General features: G+C 42.3%; 1 protein-coding gene across 2 annotated transcripts in view; it reads right to left on the reverse strand.

Annotated features, from left to right (window-relative positions):
- LOC128907823 (opsin-5-like) overlaps positions 1 to 22,204 on the reverse strand; it is a 34,358-nt gene that overhangs the window by 10,169 nt on the left and 1,985 nt on the right. For both annotated transcript variants that reach the window (XM_054197149.1, XM_054197148.1), the window contains exon 2: positions 13,739 to 13,944. In XM_054197149.1, coding sequence (XP_054053124.1) covers positions 13,739 to 13,944 — 206 coding nt within the window. The remainder of the gene's footprint in view (positions 1 to 13,738; positions 13,945 to 22,204) is intronic.

A 22,204-nucleotide genomic window follows, 5' to 3' on the forward strand; every position in this document is an offset into this window, starting at 1 on the left:
AGAGCTATGAGACTGTACACTAACGTAGTTGGACAAGCTTCTTAACGTGTATCATAGCCCTTCTATGCTGAAACTGGTTGAGTTTTGCTGAAATACATCGTCATATGTTTTATCACTTGCAGATGTGACTATTATTCTCCTACCCCCCTTCTGTGTCAACGAACCGGAGAGAGACAATTATATTAAGTGATCAGTTCAAACAGCCCTTGAGCACACTTACAAGGCAGAAAAGTGGGTCTAAAAATACAGTCTTGCACTTTACCATTTGAGATGAAACCCCATCATCATAAGAAAGAGCAAGCCAAAGTGTTTTCTTTGGAGTGCTGCCCTGCTAAAAAAAATTGCAGTTTTACCTGAATCAATATAGTTCATAGGACCAAGCTATTGTCAGCACCATGTCTGTTTTTTGTACTATTTCATAACAGCATTTCGGCATATCAAAATACTGTTGCTTCTGTTAGCATGGGGGCTATCACCAGAGATTTGACTAGGGCCATACACTTAATAAGTAGCTGAAGTGGCAGCAGTGTCCTGGGAGTGGGGGGGGGGCTGTGCTAACTGCCCCCATGCTGGCCACAGGCTCACGGGTTTAGGAACAGATGGCAGAGTGAAATGCCAAGGAGGAGAGGGAGCTCTGGGGATGACAGTAGTGCCAGGATGAAATGAATAAAGGAGGGAAGTGAGGTGGCTTTCAAGTGCAGAACAGCCCATGGCATCTGGAACATTAAAACAAGAGGGAGCATCCAAATCCAACTGGGTTAGGGCTGCTTTGGGAGTAGGATCCTCAAATCATGATTGTCCCTGTCAAACTTCTCTTGGTGACGAGTTACCTCTTGAGCCTAGCTATGTGTACACCATTTCCCAGCAAGTCTATCAATTCTGCAATACTTTTATATTGGTGACACTTAGACATACGTCTTCAGAAGAAAACGAGGGCTCTTACTCCAGCTGTAGCCAACCTACTGCAAGCATACGCCTACTGGATATGGAAGAAAGACCTCTGCTACTTTTTCTGCTCCTGAACAGACAACACTGACTGTGGGTAGCAACTAAAGCCACTGCTTGGAACCCAAAGCAGTTAGCAACAGAAAAACTGCTTTAGCATAGTCCCGATTTCTATAGGTAGAGATATTAATACATGTAGGTAACAAAAATATATGCATCTTTTTCTGCATCTTTAAAGATATATGGAATGACAGCCAAGGAAATACTAGGGTAGTAGATAACATTTAATTACTTTGGAAGATTGATGCTCTTCCCTTTCCTGGTTCTGCTTTTGTTTTTCTTTTATCCTACCCCCAGCCAGCTCCTTCCTTCCTTCTACAGTCTTAATATTTCCTCCATTTTTATGTAATGCAATTTTGTCCTTCCTATTATTAATTATGATCAAATAGCAGCAGCGTTAATAGGCAATAGTGAATTCCGACATAAACACGAAGTTGATTGCGTGGTAATTTTGATCCACCAGCTTTCCTTTTTGCCCATTAAGAAACAGGAGTAGATTAGCAGTTTTAAAAGCTTTTATCTCAGTGCTATACCAATATTACTCTCTTGGCTATATAGATACTCACAGAACTGGCTCATTATCTTTATGTTGCCTGGAAGCTAAGATATAACTGAAGAAAAGGCTGTGTTTTTTTCTGCTTTGTACTTGTGCCTGATTTTAAATCTCACTAATGTTCTTGGTGTACTATTTACAACCCACAATACGTGAAGCGCCAACTTCGTTTCTTAAGCTTTGCCTCAACACAGGGAGAGTCAGGCATTCCCAGTGCACCATCTAATTTTCAGTTGTGAGCTTGGGGGTGCCCCACTTTTACTACCTTTAGTACTTATGCATCCCTACTGAATTCATGAGGGTTGTCTTCATTTAAAGCAGAAAGAGTGAAGTACAGCCTATTGTTCTTATTAGTGGATTAATCAAGGTTTAATGGCACAAAAGCAGATTGCCAAAATAGCTATTACATTTCAGTTTAGGCCCAAACATTGATCTCGCCAGCCAGAAAGGCTGCATCGCTCCCTCCTCTGGCCAACTGGTGAATTTGTTGCAATTTCCTGAAGTGAATTTGCTTCCCCTCAGAACCACCATGTCCTGTCTTTCTCCTCTATTGAAGATGAGATCATGAATATGTAAAGAAAAAAGATAAACTTTTAACAGGGATTATTTTTACATTGCATATACTTAAAGTCATCACAACAAGCTCTCTCGGAATATTGTTTTTGAATACAGATTATTCCAAGATCATAATGTAAATGGATACTGGCAATAAACCTCCTTCAACCTCAAGAGACAAAAAAGCACCTAATCAACATTTAAGAAATACATTTGGAAAACCAATTGTAGGCACTTTTGAATAGAGCATGTTCTAAAATTTAACAGGTTCTTAAAGTTTGAAGTAAGTGAGAAAATATTCCATTTGAGCCTAATGACAACATAATTATCTCATCCCGCCAATATATCAATAATGTGTCAACTGTATTATTTATGCTTGCAGTGACTTTTCTGTCAAATGGAAGAACTACCAAGGCTTGTAATCAAAATCAGTCTTCACAGGAGACTACTTAAAACTCCCAATGCATAGTTTTCCTAAAGTACTCAAATTGTTTCTTTAAGATTTACTATAATACAGGAAGTAAAAGAGACTTATAATTTACCACAATTTCCACAATATCTTTTGGTCTTGCCACATCGCTGTGCTATGGTTGCATTCTGCCTCTTAAAATGTCTCAGTAGGCTTCAAGGGTAGCTCTGCTTAGGGGTGATTACATTAACCCAAGCCATTACAGGTCTCTGACACAAACAGAACTTCATTTACTAATAAACATTGAGAACTGGTATGCTACAGGATTAGATAGCTTAAACCCTTAAGTGAGACCATCAGACGCTCAGTATTTTGCATTTACCAAGTGATTAAACCTTTATGTTGATGGCGTGTGTTTTAAAGATAGGAAAAATACAAATGCGATATTTAGGCTATACAATTGTATGTACAGGTATATAATTCTACTAACTATGCTATATAGCTAAGTGTACAGTTAGTGCCTCCTATTATATGCGGGTCAGGTTTTCACTCTGGTGATGTTAGGGAATCCAGAATAAGGCTACTTGTTTGCTCATAGTTATTTTAGGTTTGTATACTGGGTTAATCAAATGAGATTCAATTCATACTTCCTTTGGGCTAACTTTTAGCTATTAGAGTTGTAGCCCTCTCAGGTCACACTTTATACTTGTAGTGTACATGCCCCTGTCAACAAGCATGGTTATGAATGCAACAACCCCACCAGGTGCACATCATTTTTTTAACAAATAGACAGAAATTTCTTTCAGAATTTCCTTACTCAACCTCATCAGATTATAATCTTAGTTCAGGTACCCCATCTCCACATGCTTGGGAGCACCTGCTTTCTAGCTCTGGGTTGAAGGGACCATGGCAGGTTTCATGTCTCTCCTGTCCACCCGTAAAAGAATGAATGGGGAGGAAGCAACCAAGCATGTAGCTCATACCACTCGATGATCCAGATACAATGAAAAGATTTCCATCTTCAGGTTAAACGCTGCATTGCCATTGTCTTTCTGCGAACTACTGTACAGGGAAATTAAGAAGCACTAGATGTGAAATTCCAGCCAGCATTGCCCTCTGGGAATGTCCGTGCTATGCTGTGTAAAACTCTTTTCAGTGGGCCTGAGCCAAAACTCCTCTCCACTTTGGTGATGTTAATTCAGAGCCTACTTGTTTATTGCTAGCAGCACCATTAATATAAACAAGCAAATACAGAGACAGATAAAAGAAGAAAACAGCCTCATGAGTCACCTGTCTCATCTTTACATTCCCATAGAAAGCAAGGCGTGGTTTTGTGGCCTGTGGTGATCCTACCCCAACAACTGAGATCCATTAACATCAGATTAAAGTGACACTTTTATTTTCAAAGTAAAGAAGTGCTACCTTTGCCTTTTCAGAATGTCATGGTAAATGCTTCTGGAGGTTTACACATGTCTCAGGGGAAGCAGAGGTCCCACAGACCGTTCACGGGCTCTGTCAGGACAGCCCAGAGATTACAAATGACCCTCCACGTTCTCCAAAGTACAATCGCCTGCGCTGTTTCCCAGGAATAAGGAATTTGCTTACGCAGCCACCATCAGGTTAATACAAGGTCATGTCTGACTGCTGGCTGAATGCCCACCAGTGGAGTTATTCTGCTGCTCATAAGGCTCATAGGCACGAGGCAGGGCAGGTTAGTGATGGTACCAGTTCAGCCATTAAGAGATCAAGACAAGAACACGTTACGTCCCTGAAAGCCTGAAAAAGCTGCATGGCTGCTAGGAGATCTCCTCTTGGGTTGATATTCTTGGCTCCTCTGGATCCTCTACCAAAATAACCAGAGAAACAGAAGATAACTGATTTATCCCAGGAAAATGCTTGTAGTCCTAAAATGGGTACGGACTGTAAGGGTCTTCACATCACAACTATGTATGATAAACTGTATGACAAACTGTATGTGTATGATACTGGACCTGACAACTCCTAACAGAAGACTCACATGCATTGCCAAGGAGTCCTAGTAGCCCAGGGAGAGCCTGGAAGGAAGTGTAAAAGATACAGGTTATTCTTGGCCTTAAAGAGCTATCTGGAAAGCCACCAGGTACAACACCATCCCTTTTGCAGGGACAGTGGTGTGGAAATACTGGATGTGACATATACAGCCCATCGCAAGCAATGGTCATCTTGTCATTGATTCTGTCAGGACAAGATCAGGGTCAGGACCCAAATTGCTTCCTACACACTAGCGGTGTACTGACTTCACGCAATATATATTTGTGAAACAGACAATGAGTAAATGTCAGGTAGGACTATTTAAGATACTTGCAGATATTATCAGAGTGATTTTTAAGTTTCATATGAAATTTTGCTTAAAAGTCAGTGAGATGATATGGCACACAGGGAGGAGCCAGCAGAACACAAACTATTCAGCCCCGTGGCGAGAAGATCTTGGATGATGAAGGTAAGTGATGGACAGCACTTTTTGAGAGAAGACATTTAATCTCTTGGAAACACACATCAGCACAGAAGAAAGAGGAAAGCTACTATTTTCCACACATGGAAACAAGAAAAAGATGTTTCAAAGCCCTCTAAGAGGAAAAGCTAGTGTAGGAATCAAAATTTAGGCTTTGGACATTGCTGGTTCTGTAGGAGCACTATCAGACAGTGAATGGCCTTTCCAGGCAGCAGTGAGTGGTTTGACACTGTGCTTGGGCGGCATGGGATGGGCTATGTCAAACTTGTTAAACAAGGAAACACATAGTTTGAGCATTCACAATTTTTCAGGTACCAAATATATAACTTCCCTAATTTTTTGCAATTGGCTGTAGAAATAATCATTTACAGAAAAATGAGGGAGAATTCATGGCTAATGGAAACGGGCATAATCTTCCTGCAGTCACATTAGTTACACTGAAATGATCTTCTATGTTGCTAATGATTCTGTTTGTGCAAAGGCATAGTTTCCACCCCCCCACCCTTCCCTGCAGATGAAATATTTTTCTCATTAAAATTTAGCTCACAGATGTCTACATGCGTTGCTTTTACTTCTTTGACTGCAATGTGCATGCTCTTCAGATTATAACAGGGTAGACCAAAAATAAAGAAATAGGAAACACTAATATCTCTGCAACTGGTTTTTTTTTCAGTATCCAAATCTCAGTTACTCATAGAATCAAGAATGAGGATACATTCTAGCGTACATAATATTTGAGATAAAAAAATTGCTCAGAAAAACATATCTTGGAGAGGAAGGTTTGTATAGCACAGCACAGGCAAAGTAAAGGGCACTCTTTTTGGATTTGCTTTATAGACCAGTCTCCACATCCTACCTTTCACACTGAATTAGCGTGTTAAGGTGAGCTGAATACAGAGCTAATGTTACACAGCTTTTCTTCAGAGCTTTTAACACCTGTTTTATCTGTTAATGCTCTTAGTGCCAGTTCCATGATTCGACTTTGGGTTATTTTCATCTTACTGAAATGTCAGGAATGATAAGCTATATATAAGCAAAATCCCAGCAATATCACACCACAGTACTGTGCTAGGATAGTCAATAACTATTTTTCACTTCCTTTTTACATTTGTTTTCATTTCTTTTAACAACTTATAGGTAGATAGCTGAACATTTTTTCAACTAAGCAGACATTAGGCCACACTCCTGTGCTATTATGATTTGAGAAGAAAAAATAATCTGTTTCTTCTGTCCCAGCCTCAATCTTAGAGCTACATGTTTAGACACTAGGATATACAGTGATACTGCAAGATATTTTACACCAAGCGAAGTTGAGCTAGCTCGGTCTTTGGATGGGAAACCTCACCAAAATTAGACCACTGCAGAAATCCGTGCTGAGGATGCAGGCAGTCCTGCAGCACATGTTCTGGCTCCACTGTGCACGACCACTGGTGAGCTTGAGGTGTGTCTGCCCAGACAGTTCCCCACAGGGAGAGAGAGGAGGAAAAATGTGGAGGAGCAGTCGTTCAAGTGCTCTCAGATGTGGGCAAAGACAGTATCAGCAACCATCCCTACCTCTCCCCGTAGTCAGCTGGGAGGGAGGGTGAGCGGGAGTAAACCTTTATCCACCTTGAAGGATGTTGCTAGGGGTAAAGATGCACAGCCCGTGGATTTGTCTGGGTTTTATGAGCGAAAGCTCTGTTGTGGGTAGGGTACTCTCATGGACAGCTGCTGGGGAGAATGAGAAGCAGAGGAGGGGGTGAGACATGCACACAAAGGGTGCTTGTTACATATGGAGTGAGTTGAAAGCAGGATGATTTTGTGAAGCAAAAAATGACTGGATGGTGGAGCAATGTGAATGGGTGGTTGTGCCGAAAGAAGTTTGACAAAGAATGCATACAGACACCGGGCTGCAGCATTGTGTGCTACAGTGGCCTTCCAGTACCTTCAGGGGGCCTACAAGAAAGATGGGATCAGGGAGTGTAGTGATAGGATGAGGGGGTAATGGTTTTATAAACTGAAAGAGGGGAGATTTAGATTAGATATTAGGAAGAAATTATTTACTCAGAGGGTGGTGAGACACTGGAACAGGTCACCCAGAGAAGTTGTGGATGCCCCATCCCTGGATGTGTTCAAGGCCAGGTTGGATGGGGCTTTGAGCAGCCTGGTCTAGTGGGAGGTGTCCCTGCCCATGGCAGGGGGGTTGGAACTAAATGATCTTTAAGGTCCCTTCCAACTTTAACCTTTCCATGATTCTGTGAATGCTGCCTGCTGTTTTCTTCAGTAATCTCCCAAATACTAGGAAGGTAGGAGAAAGGAAGCCTGTGAAGTTTCATTTTGTTCCTTTCCATCTGACATTGCTTTGATTACCTGGTCATGCTGACTGCTGAGCTACCACTCATCGAGTCATCTCATTGAGAACATAAGGGAATACCATACAACATATGGTAATACCTAAACACTGTCTTGGTATTTACAAATGCATAAAATCACAAACTAAGCCGACAGAGTCAATAGTCTAGCTAAGTCAACTGATTGATTGGTTACACTGATTATATTAAATGGATAGAAATCGATGATCTTCAAGTCTACTCTACTTATAAAAGAACATAAATGCCTTTAGGGTTTTTGATTTATTAGACAATTTACAGAACATTTTGTTAAAAGAAGAAGGTACTAATCTTCTGTTTTCTCCTCAGAAAATATTCAGCAATATTTTACAATCTGTGTATAGGAAGAGTGATAAATGCATGTTCTGAGAAAGCAAATGCCATCAATAAAATATAAAAGAATTTATTCAAGATTACAAGTCCTTCCCTTAAAAATTCTGAAGAGAGACCATATATTTTCATCTTTATTGATCCCAGAATTTCTTACTGTTGCCATTTTCCTTTTGGTGTTTCAAATCCCCACCTCTAATTTTTACAAAAGATGGACATTATTACTTCTCAGAAATGTCATACTAGACTTCTAAACATTTAATAACACCAAAAATGCTGGATTTTTTAAGTGCTAGCAAGAGGCAGTGACTGGAAGCTGAATCTACAAAAGGGGGTAAGGGCCACCACACTCAGCTATGCCAGGCTGCAGCTCTGGTTGCTTGACTGGTGCAAGGAGGGTCGTGGCTTTGAGCTTGGCCGCTTAGGTTGGACATGGCAAAAGCTAGTGGGCAAACGAGGCTCCTAAAGTAGCCAACAGAGCAAGATGAGGGCCATATCTCACCTCCCTTCTGATTTTTAATGCCTTACTCCAGCCCACAAAAGATTAGAATTGCCTGGTATTGACAGCCATAACCTATTTTTAACTGTGCAATACCTTTCAAAAATTAAGCAGTGTCACTGTGAAAAGCAGTGAGATCGCTGATCCATTCTCCCTTTTTTCCCTATGGAGGGTGCGGAAGAGCTGAATTCACTTTTCTCCATCCAAAGGTGCTCAGATCCACATCCCCTGCCTGGGAACATAAGCCCCAAGACTATTCATTTTATGGGGATGGCTCTACTGTCCTTAAAGCTAACAAATACCGGGCCAGAGACAGAGAGAAACTCCCTACGTGAGTGGTCAGACACCCATTCCACCAGCAACATTATTAAAGCAGGGCTATTGCATGTCCAGCTTTTCTCAGAGATCCCCATTTCTCTGGGATTTCAGCTGGCAACTTGATCAGCTACACCATGACAATTCGGAAAAGTCTGTTAAAGCGCAAGAAATCCCAGACATTTCCACGGGTCACGTACTGCTCAACGCACACACACTGAGTCTGCCACTTCTAGAAAACTTTGCACTTCCCGGCCACGCCATGCCCTTTCTGGATGCACACATGCCACAGGTCTGGTGCTGTCAGGCAAACTGTGCACAACTGAGTTAGGGATAACAGAGTAAAACAATACAGCCGTGTAATGTGTGGCTCACTGCTGCTCACTACATTGCTAGTTATTTCTGTCCAGGGTATGCCAGACAGAAATACCATATAAAACATCAAAGCACTAAGCACTGCAGGATTCAAAACCAGGTTTCCTCTCTGCTGTGTAGCAAACCCGACCATAGGGTGAGACAGCCATCCCTCTCTCACTCCAGCTCCCCTCTGTGGCTTTATTATTCCACACAACACAAAGCAGCTTCAGCAAAAGAGGGTGAAGGCAGGTCCTTCCAGGCTGGCCCTTGGTGGGACAGTGCGGGCAGGCTGCAGGGATGGAGATGGTGTGGGCTGAGTCCTGTTGGGCAGGTCACTGTGGTGCTCACTAATACCTCAAAGCTGAACACATTTTTTGTTTGGTTCCTCCTGAGACTGTGCAGAGCCGGATCTGCTGGGGATGCTCCGGCACCATCTGGCCGGCCAGATGGACCAGGGATACCTAGACTGATAGTGAGGTGAGTGCATCTGTGATAACAGCGTCAGTCAGCGCTTCGGTGGCATGTCTGTGATGGTACCGTGACCTGGAGACAACTACTACTTTGTTCTCTGTTGCGCACAGCGGAGATACACCTTATACGTAATAAACAGTCAGAAATAAGTAACATTTCTTTAAAGAAGCCTATACCAGCAGAGTGAGCACAGGATAAGACAATTTTCTTGACCCTCATCGTAAAATTCTTAAGTATTTATAAAATTAATGTCAAAATAACCAAACTGTATTCTCAAAAAAAAGAAAAAGAATGAATTAGCATAAACGAGTTTAAACTGAAGTACCAGGATTGTGAAAGATTTCAAATTCTAAAGGCACCACACAGCCCATCCTTGGTTTCTGACATGACTACGTTGCACCTATGGGGATCAGACGGGTTAGAATCCTTCCCCTGTATTTAGAGGCTTCCTGAAGCCGCGTGATTAACAGGTACAAGAAAAACTTTCTGTTGGTTGATTAATAAGGTTTAGAAGAAACTGTGGTGTTTACCTGCAGAGAATTAACATTTCCCTACTTCCTACATGTTAAGAACATTTGCACGCAATGTTATTTACAGATTTCAGTGCAACTTCTAATTCAGCAGAACATACGAGTAAAAAAGCATATGGGAAGGACAAAAATATATCCTGAGGTAGCTTTTCACTTAGAAATATGGTCAATGGGGGAACAGATGGCTCTTGGTCACTGCCTTACGTTCCCCGACATGAACTTTACTATATGAACTAGTTTACTTACTGATAATATCGCCAGAGGCAAAAAAACCAAATGCGCTAGAGACTGACCGTCCTCTCTCTGCCCAGACCAGGACTAAGACACGGTGGCAGAGCACGGAAGGGATAAACAAGAAGTGAAAGCGGAGTCTGAAAGCCACCCTTGGAAAACTGTATCCATACAGAGCATTCAGTGGGGGCAGCATTTGCATACAGACCTACCATGCAACCTCATTCCTGAGAGAAGAGCTCTGTTAGACCTTCAAAAAGAAAAAAGAATGTTTGGCACGGGGAAAAATAGTGGTGTTTCTTCCATACAGAGGAGAACAGGAGCACACATACCTGTCCCCATTCAGCAGGTATGCAACAAGATGGTCCTTTTAGCTGGAGAAGCATCTTTTCTGACAGGGAGTTTTCACAGACTATCCTGTTTTGAAAGAGAAGTAGTATCTGCCTGTCTTCTCCCCACTCCCTCTAACCGCGGCAGACAAGTATGGTGAACCTAAATTTTGGAAAATATTACCTGAGGGCACAGAAGGAGGCCCGAGTCAGAAGAAAGGAAAATTTAGGCGGATTAAGTGAGGTGAGCTCATGAAATTTCTTCATAAACAGAAATGACAGGCTAGCTTGGGAAAATAAAGTTTCCCTAAGCATACCTGACAGCAGAAGCTGACTGATCAAATGAAATGGATGACAGAAAGCGAAGGCTGTCCTCTGGACTCAGCAAAATGAAGCAAGTCAGGGAAAACGCAGGGGCCATGCTGTGACAAATGCTGTGTTCATGTGTGCAACAGTTCAAATTGTCACCCCAGCTACTTGCAGGGGAGCCTGAGTGCAGTGAGGGGAGCAAGAGACACCGACTCCGGAGAGCTGTGACGGAAAGCGTGGGCTTTACCTTCCTGGCACCAAGGTCCTCGCTTATCACATTCCAGATGTGAGACCCAATTCTGGCTGGACTGCCAAGGTATCACGTTTTATAAATATCAAAAAACCAAGCAATCAAAACCCTACTGCTGTTCAACATCGTACAGTTTGAGAATGACCTTCGCGCTGGCTGTCCTCCTGTACATGGAAACATTCGCATCTTTTTTATGCACAGAATCTTCCTGCTATTTCTGCAAATTATTATTCCTAAATATGGCCTTGCTACTTCTATAAGTTACTTTTCCATCATTGGCTTTTGTTTTGTCAAGCTTAATAATTGAGATAATGAATGCCTGGGTTTAAACCTGTTTTTGAGATCCCCCCAACACAGAAAAAAATCTTGATGGAAACAGGAACCCTACCTGTTGTTGAATATATCACGATGTTCACTCAACACATCACAACCAGCTCAACCACTCAGCAAGTCACAACCAATGCAAACTTCATTCAGAGAACAAACTGGCTTTTCCAGGCTACCGTGAATTTTCAGTTAGTATTAATACAGTATGGGTTCCTATTCGAAATGATAAATGTTAACTTCTAGAGCCTGCAGAGGATTACCAAAGCAGAAACTTTAATATTTTGTGTATCACAGTGTTTAGAAAAGCCAATGCACTATTAATGTCCTGAACAAAATCTTTGGATTCCCATACCTTAAAACTTTCCTTGATATCCATATTTTACAAAAGAATGCTGTTTAAAACCAGGAGATCCAATTAAAATTACTTAACACACCCTGACCAACAAACTATCTGGGTACCCCAAAAACGTTAGGGACAGCTTCTCTCCTTGTACAGGCAGTTCAAGCAGAGCAAGATTAAGCAGGCCTCCATCTCATCAAGTTCAAGGACACCTCCACCCCAGTCTCTCTACATCTTAAAAAAAAAAAAAAATCTAGATCATTATAACGAGACTCTAAATAGCTCAAAGACAGCCAAAGGGGGACTCCAAGGCGGAGGCATTGTGAAAGAAATCTGTAAGGCTACTGACAGAAGACTCCCATGCAAATCAAGCGGTATGGACACAGTCTGCCATGCCGTGTCGATTCCTCTCTGTGTTGTTTTTTTACAGCCCCAAAAAAGAGCCATAACACAGATGGGTCTCTAAACTATACAAAAATTGTCAGGGGCTTCTCAGCCTCTGGAAGAACTTGGGCTGGGGAGGCAGAAAGGTCATTTAAAATTACCTGTTTCAACCAGCTGGGCTGTAAATGTTAAGTTATGCCACAGATCTCTGTTCAGGATTTCACCCTGAATGACTTACCCTGTCTTACATAGGAAGTCTGCAGCAAAGCTGGAACTAAACCTGGAGATCAGGATTTGATCTTTCTTTTCTTAATCATAGCTCCAACCCTCCTTGAAACACAGGGCAAAATGGGAATCTATTTAATTCTGAGTGCGGGTATGAATTTTACAGTTTGAAGGTATGGCTTTGTTTATACGATGACTTCAAAGGTTTCCATTAATAAATTAAAAAAAAAAGAGAAGTGGTGTCCTGGAATTTTTTACCTCAGCAGACCTTAAATTGCATTTGTAGGTGTTCTCATTAGAGAAACAATGGGATTTTGTTGAGGAAATAATTAGCTTCATTTTGATAAATCCTTTTCTGCCAAATGGCAATAGACATACCTTTTGAGCAAGAAAATAAACATTTTTTTAGATCAAGCTACAGCTCCCAGATTAATCAGAGTCTTCTGTGGGAAGTCTTCCTCTCTGGGTAAACTATCCCTTTGTGTTGAAGGGGAGATGACATGAGCTGTAAAAATGCTTTCATCTATGTTATACAATAGTTCAACTTCCTCTTAAGAAAAACCCAAAAAACCCACCAAAACCACCAAAAAAAAAAAAAAGAAAAAAAAAGAAAAGAAAAGAAAAGGAAAGAGGATTATTTCTCTCTCCCTTTTCCTTCATCATGATCTTACTTACACCTTGCCGTAGGCAATCCTGTCGTTTTCACAGATTTTTGATTCCCTCATGAAACAGACACTCACACTTAGTATAATCTTTCTCACAAACATTACCGAAAGCACCAGGGAGCCAGGCTTGTGCCTATCTATCCGTGGGATGTATTTATATCCTGTCTACACAGATGTACTTCAGAATTAGCAATAACAACATTTTCTGAGTTCTCCAGCAAAAAGCTGCCTCCAAGTTCAGGACTGTCTGTGCCGTAAAGTCAAGTCACTCATCCTACCACAGGCCCCGGACCAACAATGAATTTACGGGTAGGATTTAAAAGTAACGACTGATTTAGTACAAGTAGTTGAATGCTAAAATACACGGGTATACCCAAGTGCTGTGTGGAGGCTTTTTTCACACGCCTTGTCAAGTGGGAGTCTACATTGCTTTAAGTCAAATGTTAAAGAGCCAAGAACCAGGCTGACTTCAGGAGAGCAGAAGACAAGCACAGCCTACACCTTAGCTGTCCAACACGAGTGGGAGCTATGACACGAGGGGGAAAAACCAAACCAGTAGAAACTACCACGCATATCTTAGATGGAGTTAGAAAAAAAAAAAAAATCACTGAAAATTGGTCAAAACCTGATCAAATACATAGATTTATGGGCGTAACAAAAAGAGAACACTGTCCATTTGGAAGGTCGGTCAGTATTTCTTTTCACTCTTGTGGCCCTGCTTGGTTATTTATACACAATGTTTACACAGAAATAGCTACACTTATTTTGTCCAATTAAGTGTAATCCGGTCTTACCTGGCAGGTCCATATCGATGTGATAATGAACCCATCGTCTCTGAAGACGTTGAAGATTTCAATGATCCCCCGTGAATAACCAAACACGGAGATACTAGCATCTGATACTGCCAAGTTAAATGTGAGGTAGTCGGTGGGCTGCAGAAGATGTCTTTGTTTATACAGGACAAAAATCACAATGCTGTTTCCAAACCAAGACAGCCAACCTGGAAAAAAAATTAAAATCCGTGAAATCAAAAAGCACAGAAGGCAAGAAGCAGTTCAGTGTGTAAATGTGAGACGTCTCTTCTGAAACTATGCTTTTGTACCGCTAGAAACAAATTAAAACAGGTTATCCACTGGAAAATCTACGCATGAAGCCTTTTTAAGTAGCTGGGTACTTTTCAGAAGCAGGAACAAATTCCCCCACTCTGGGAATAAAGCAGAACACAACATGAAGAGCTGCTGCTGCCTCTATCAAAGACCCACCATTTAAAGGCCTGGGTAAGTTTGGGGTTTTTTTCCCCTAAGTGAGCAGACGAAACTTATGAAACTCTGATCTAGTTAAAGATGTCCCTACTTACTGCAGGGGGGTTAGACTAGATGACATTTAAAGGTCCCTTCCAACCCAACACATTCTATGATTCATTCTATGATTCTATGAAAACGTAACCCATGGGAAAAAAAGGAAGGAGAAAGGATTGGTAGGGTGGACCTGAGACTACAAGAAAACTGCCCAAACCGGCAGCTGCTTAAGTACATTGTATACAACAATGGATACCAAAAGTTCATGCATGTAGCCTGAGAGCCGCTTTACCAGTCCTCTCTCGAGAAGTGCTGCCTTTTCCAGCTAGTGTGATTAAGTTTCTTCTCTTAGAACAGTCTAGGATCTCCTTGCAGCAAAGTCTGTCCCAGATGGGAATATTTTTCAGCAATACACCTGTTAATCTATATGAAGAGAACATTGAGAGCAGAACTTTCAGAAACTTTAATGTCTTTTTTTAATTTATTTTGAAAGGAAGTTGTGTCCTGTCTTACTCTCCAGGAACAGAGATGCCTGACTTGTCTGTGTCTAGTTATATGATGAAAACGCAAGGGAGATGACCGCAAATTTGTTGAAAGCCAGTCACTTAGCTGGAGAGACCAAGAGTTTCCAAACGTGCCCCCACCAATCAGTGCAAGACCTTGGTAGGTTGCATCCCACTTTTTGGAATGGTGTAGATGTGTAGAAACCAATGACTTCTGACAAAAGGTTTACTCAGAAGCATCAGACTTAGTGTTGAAAATGGGGCATAGCCAGTGGCTCCAGGGCAGCTGCTGGAGCGGGGCTGAGCAGCCGGTCGGGCAGCACTCGGCTCATGTTTCCACGTCCCAAACCAGCTCTGACACTGCCAGTGTAGATGGCCTCGCTTCACCTTGGCAATGTGGAGGGAAACACCAGCTCTTCGGAGTGCCTGCAGCCTAGGACAGGTTTAGGAACCCAGTAGCTGGTGGTTTTGTTCCCCACAGTTGATGCCAGGATACAGCATTAACTACACGGTGAGGGAAAAAAGCCTTGATCCTGAGGTCTCTATCCAGGCACAAGCAGCAGATATCCCAGAGCATGGGTGCTGTACATTGACATAGCAAGAGGCGAATACATGCACTGAAAAGCGACGTGACATGACAGCATTGCACAGCACCTCTGGCTATTCGAAGGAGTTCACGAGATGAAGGATGGCTGACGGGTTACATATTGTAGCAAGAGGGCAGCCGCCTTCCTTCAGGAAGCATTAACAATCCCACATGTCGGGAATCCAGTGCTGCCCTCCTGGACTGCCTCGGCTAGGATTGCTGTGCCTCAAAAGCAGAGGCTTGGGAGGAAATCGCCTCTGAATCTCCGGGCCACCTGGGAGCATCGTGACCTGAACAGAGAGGTTGGGTACTTACCCAGTGAGGTGCTGCGGGTAGTCTGGCGCGGGAGGGGAGGTGGTTGATGGGACAGCCTCTGTATGGCACTACGAACTGCTTTTTCTAGACAGCAATTCCCTTTTGGTAACTTCTCTTTGCAAAAGTGCCGAGCTGCTGCTGCTCTGGCTTGCTTAGCAAACGTACAGGGTTTACTAAAGTGCTTTTGAATGGGGAAGAGCTGACGTGGCAGCCAATGGTATTAACCAGAAATAGCCACTGGTGCAATGATACACTGAGATACAGACAGACGTATATATATATATATGTATGTCTCATTATAAAGATAAGATCAAGAATAATAAATACATCTTATTCTGGCCACTAGGTGACAATGTTTCTTAATCGAGTCTCGTTTCCAACAGCTGCATGCAGTTTAAGTCAGGAATTGTTTCTGACTTTTGTCTGAGTCTAGGCATTACAAACAGGCACAGCGGGGCCCTGGAGGAGGACGGCTTTGGGAACGCACCAGGATCGTTTGCAATGCAAACATGATAGTTGTGCCTTTGGAGTACTTCAGCTCTACCTTCCGCAAGGCAAGGTAGTTTTCAAAGCAGCAGGTACGGAAATGTTTTCCCTGTCAATATGAAGACACAGCGCTAAAATGGCAGACAGAATAAAATGGCACCTCCTTCGTAAATAGCAGCATTTTGTCAAAGCAGCGTAACGGATAGGAGGGCTACCCTAAAAATGTCATACACGTGCACTTCCTGGGAACATACCGAGCAAATTCCCCCTAGCCTGGAGGGGAAGGGGGGTTTCAGTTAAGGCATCTTAAGGAAGGAACTGAGCAAAACGTTACAAACCAATACACATAGTTTAGATGGAGGTGACAGAGACACAGGATTTGTGATTATTTTTTGAAACTACATTCACAGACTGAGGGTGGGGATGAGGGAAGCGTCGAGGGAGACAAAGTTACAGAGCGAGTATGTCTTCTGCAGGCAGGCACAATCCTTTTAACCAAAGCAGGTGGAGAACCTGCACCGGCAAACCCAGCCCCTGAAATGTCTGATCTGTCTCGGTGGTAGACATATTAATACTGCAATAAAAAAACTGGAGGAACTCGATTCTCAGTAAACCGTGGAGTAACAAAAACAGGAGTCACATAAAAATGCAAATCAACTGGACCAGTGACTATGGGACACTGGATCTCTGCACCATCAGATAGCTGTGCTGGTCTGGCGTGGCTGACTATATTGACTGACTGATTTTTAACTTTGTTTTCATTTTGTTTTGTTTTGTTTTAAACCAACAAACGACCCCAAAACAAACAAACAAACAACCCCAACCACAAGAACACCTCAATAACAATCTCTCTACCCCCTCCCCTGAGGGCACAATAGGAAAAAAGCTCCTGCAAATGCAGTGCAGAGGCAGCAGAGCAATAGCTCTGACACTTTCCGTGAAGGTAGGGATCTCCTCAACTGCTTCACAAGGCGTTGGTGTCACCAGGTGGCATCTCAATAAAACAGGGGATAGAAAAGAAAACCGAGAGAACTAATTTCATTTTTTTTTTTTTTGCAGGCTGCCAGCAACATTCAGTCACAAGAATATATGAAAAAAAACCCATGAATAAACACAAACCCAAAATCTATCCCCAGCACCCTAAGGTAATCCTGGTGAGAAAGAACAGGTTCCAACTGAGATCAAAATGTGGCTGAGGGAGGAAAAAAAAATAGCAGATAGGGAGAAACTGAGCACACTTCCACCCAACATAAGGTCTAGAGAGAAGTCACCACTTTTCCCCCACAAGCTGTAGCATTGGCTGATAGGGGCTGCTCATCAGCAAGAGATGCTGGCCCTTCTGAAGTGGCAAAATACACAGGTAACATACAATTACTGAAGTTTGTTAACACAGGGCAGGACAGAGCAGCTGCTGTGAGACTGGCAGTATCAGAGCAGAACAGGTTAAATGAGTGTTGATAAATGCTAAATACTGAACAGCTAAAGAATCACCTTCACTCCTCAGACACCCACAGAAAAGTACTTGGTACCACATTTGCAGACATTGGGAGTTAGGAGGAACAGGACGGGCAGCAATATTTAAAATGCTGTATTGCCCTTATATAATTCAGTAGCAATCCTTCCCCTGGAATAACACCCCCTAATAGAGCATTTTAATCCACAGATATCAAAAATACTCCAACAGAGAATGCTGGTGCTTTCACCCATGATCTCCGCGGGAGGTGCGGGAAGGCTGTCAAGCAAGCTGGCGGTAGTCAGGAGCTAAACCCCATCGACAAAGTCCCGTATCATATATATGCTGTCCGTCAGCCTGTGCAAAGAAAGCCCTGAAAAAGTAGACAGCAAGAGCGACTATGGATATTGAAAACCTCTCTGCTGAAAGCGACTGGGAACAGCGAGACTCTTCAGCTTTGGGAATAGCTAAGAGGGAACACGATAATTTTACAAAGATTTCTGCCAAATCACTCAAGCTTGAGCATCCAGACATACCCTCTTTTACTCTCATGCACCTGAGACGTCCTTTGAACAAGCAATAAACACCTGAGGCTGCGTGCAATTTCATTGTTAACGTTCAATTTATGTTTTTGCAGAGTTAAATTGGGTACGAGGGAACTGATAGGTCTGAGCTGGTCATCCACATTTCCAATAGACGACTGCATCCATGCCCAGCTAAGACAGGTTATTATGCTTTGCACTTAGACTTGTTCTTATTACACATTGTTGCACGGCCTTTACTTATGAAATCTGACATGCATGAATTAGAAAAATGGGGGTTACAACTCACCCATCTGCAGTTTAAAATATACACGGAGCCTTAAGTGGAAGAATTCAAGACATGAGAGCAAAAGGTGAAGGCTCAGTGTCACAATACAAGCTACGCTTTTCCCTCAGCAAATAACCTTATCTCTAGGACAGAAATTGGACTGAGCACCTAGATATAGAGCAGCCATGAATGAAGTCAATTACTGACTCAACTACCTATACACAAGCATAAATGTCTATCTGAAGAGGTTTGCTGTAAAAGATTTTCAGCCTAGAAAACTTCATTTAAAACAGTGATGCAATCTAGAGAATTTGCGAAGCAGTCATTAACTATTGCAACTGTGAAGTGACCCTGCTCTGTTTTTAGTCTTCGCTGCTAATTATACGTACACAATATCCTACCCAGGGCGTATTGCCAATTTTAGCAGGATGGAGAAGAGTCATCATGTTTTAGACTTGACAAAGCGTGGAGGGATTATTTGTTCAATAAATGCGATCACTCTGTAGATGAATGTTTTGTGAATAGCGTGTTTCCTTTCCCACCTTCTCAGATTTATCTGTCAAACAATGTCCTGAAATAAGGCTCATTCTGTCACTTGTCAAGTAACAGTTTACTGTTGCCATTCGGAAATGCGTGCCATTTAAAGGCATCTTTGGGTCTTGTGGTCTCTTCCAGTTTTCTGATGGGACTGGTAATGCTCTCAGCATGCCTTTCTGATATGAGCACTCACAAAAAGTCAGAATTTGTTCTCTAGCAGACATTCTTTCATACTGATTTAAAATTTCCTCTTATGCCAAACGTTTTTTCTACCAGGCCCAGTTAATTGTGAAACTAGGGAAAATGAACACAGAACAAATTGTGTATAAATGCACAAAAGAATGATTTACCTAAGAATTCCAATTAATAATTATGGAGAAAAAAAGTGCTTCGGGCTTCCCCCGTCCCCCCCCCCCCCCTCCCCCCACAGGTCTAGGCTGACTTAGCTAGCAGCTGTGGACAGTACTTTTAAATTGCACCTAACAATTTAAACTACAAAAGGATTCTCCCACAGTACTATACCACTTAGGGGAAAGGCAAAAAGGGGTCCGATGTAATGCTCGCAAGAGGACAAGCTCCCCGCTGTCTGTCAAAGACAGCTCTGAGCTCACGGAAGGGAAAGATGGAAGCAGAGTGCTGCCTTCAGACAGGGGATGCTGATGCAGCTGACCCAGCAAAGGGAAGTGCAGTGGCAGCTATTGCCTGCAGCTAGTCCCTCTAAGCTCGCTGTGATGGCTCACCGCTATGGGATCGGCATTGCGTTTTTCCCCTGGCTTTGCTGGTCCCCTGGCCGAAGCGTTAGCAAGGAGAAGGATGGCACAGTGACTCAGATGCCAAGAAGCAATGCGGCGATCTCAAAATCCACCAGCATTTGCAAAATGCACTTTACACTTTGATGCCGGTTTGCTTGTGACGTCAGTGTGCGATACCTATTCCAGCACGGGCTGTGAGCTCACGCCTCTGTAGAGTATTCTGAGAACCCCTCTGTCTGGATCTGAGAGCTTGGCTGGTGTATATGATAAATACATCAGTGCCCTGTCACATCTGACATCCATGCTACCTGTGACATGTGAGAATTTCCAGAAGGGGACACGCAAAGAGGCCTCATCTCAGCAAAAGGTTTTTAAATCACGGTTCTTGGATATTCACATCCTCTGTCAAGATGCGTGACTGTGGAAAGACTTGGCCAAAGATAGTTGGGTATTTTCGACTTTGTCCTGCGAAGGTGAAGAGATTCAGAGATGGGGTAAGGGCAGGCAATCACAGACATCCCTTTGGTGTCGGAAAAGTACATCAGAATTAGCAAAAAAGCTGCACTGGCACACTTAGATTCAAAAGAGAAGAAAACACGTAGCAGTTACAGAAGTGTAATCACTGAAGCTGTTTTCCAAGGGATCAATAAACCAAAAGTATGAAATATGAACATCTTTGTGACTTTGTGTAAGGAAATACTCATAGACTCCTGCAAACGCAGATTGTCGTTCCAGACCCATAAAGAAACACAGGTAGGGGAAGGTAACACAGGGGCTGGCCTTTGTCCTCCAATGCCAGAGGGCAAGAGGGTGTTTGTGTAATAGAGCACTCTGTTGGGCCACATTACTGCTCCCCAGACAGAGTTATCGGCGTACATAAAACTAATACTTGTGAATTGTTATGGTCGCTGCTTGCAGAAGTGTGGCAGAAGACCTTTGAGGTGAAAAAGACACAGGGACTTTTCTGATTTATGTATTATTAGCAGACATTTTTCAAAAGTTCCTCTTGCTAAAAGGTAAACCTACCTCCATCACATTTTAACCAGGTCCACACAACACTTAACTTGGAGTAGCGCTATTACGGGTTATATATACTCTGCTAGAAATGAAACTTGAATTTTGAACCTGGAGGTAAGTTTCAAGAATAGCAGGTATGACATGCCAAGCACTTCTAAGCTTGCCAGAAGGCTCTGGGGCAATCAAAACCCAACAGACATAGAACCTAAAAGCTCAGGCACCTTGGTACTTTAAAAAGTATTTGCTAGAAGATGTGTGGTCACCATTAGGAAGCAGCAGAGGAAAACACCTCGGTTGGTTGATTTATGGAAGAAGTTTGAACTACCAGTGTGATGCAGAGGCAATACTAGGAGGGATCAGTAGAGCCGAAGAAGTGTAAATAGTGTAAATATTAATGTGAACGGCGATGGCAAGACCTTGCATGGATGCTGGATTCAGTCCTGGTTATAAGTTTTGGGTTGGTTTTTTTTGTTTTTTTTTTAAAAAAAAAAAAGAATCCAGGTTGGAAAAGACAGCGTAAAAGGCTGCTAAGATTATATGCTGGGTTGACAGGGGAAAGGATATTATGACAGGAGAGAAATAAATAATTAAAAAAACCCAAATCAACCAACGAAACAAACAAAAAAGCCCCTCACCTGCTTAATATAGGAATACAAAGGTTGACCACAGGGTATGATCATTCCTTCAGGAACAGAGAGTGCTGTAGGACATTAATTTCAGGCAAAACCAAAAATCAATGAAGAGTGACAAAAAAGGGTATAAAATTGGTGTGATCACTTTAGCTAAGAATTTAGGGAAAGCCCCCTACCCAGTAGAGAAACAAAATCAGGAACAGGCTGTCAATTGGATGAGGGGTAGCAACATCAAAAAAACCCCTGGCCAGTTACATGAGGGAGCACGGTGGCTTCGTAAATGAGATTATATATTGTCACAGCAGAGGACTGGCCTTGCTGACCTAAGACGTTCTTTCTAGTCTTAAGTGCAACTGATTAATTCATTAGCTGATGGTGCAGCCACTTCCCAGCCATTCATGAAGGGATACGCAGATGTGAACAGATTGGGGATAAATTGGAACAACACTGATTTATCTCACCGCCATTCTTCTAATTAAGTCTCCTAAGACAGAAGCCATACATTTTTCTACTAGAATCTCTGGTTTTATGCTAAACACAGCTTTCTCCTACAGGAGAAACTCCCTAGTTCCTACAGGTAAAAAAAAGAAAGTATCACGTAAACATATTAAAACACTTAACGTTTTACGTTGTGACTTCCATAGACCTTTCTCGAGCATAAGCTGAGGGCTAGTAAGCTACTTGCAAGATGTGATGAGCTTAGAAAGAGGAAAAAAAACCTGTTTAGATCAATCATTTAAAAACAGAAATATATTTGTGGATGCTGTTTCGAAGAACAGATTTAATAAAAGTTGTGTTTCCTTGTATTTTCCTGTGAGGTTTTTTGGTTGGAAATTTTGATGACCTAGCAAACCTGCATTCTTGGAAATTT

Source organism: Rissa tridactyla, chromosome 3 (genome assembly GCF_028500815.1).
Source record: "Rissa tridactyla isolate bRisTri1 chromosome 3, bRisTri1.patW.cur.20221130, whole genome shotgun sequence".
Classification (NCBI taxonomy): Eukaryota; Metazoa; Chordata; class Aves; order Charadriiformes; family Laridae; genus Rissa; species Rissa tridactyla.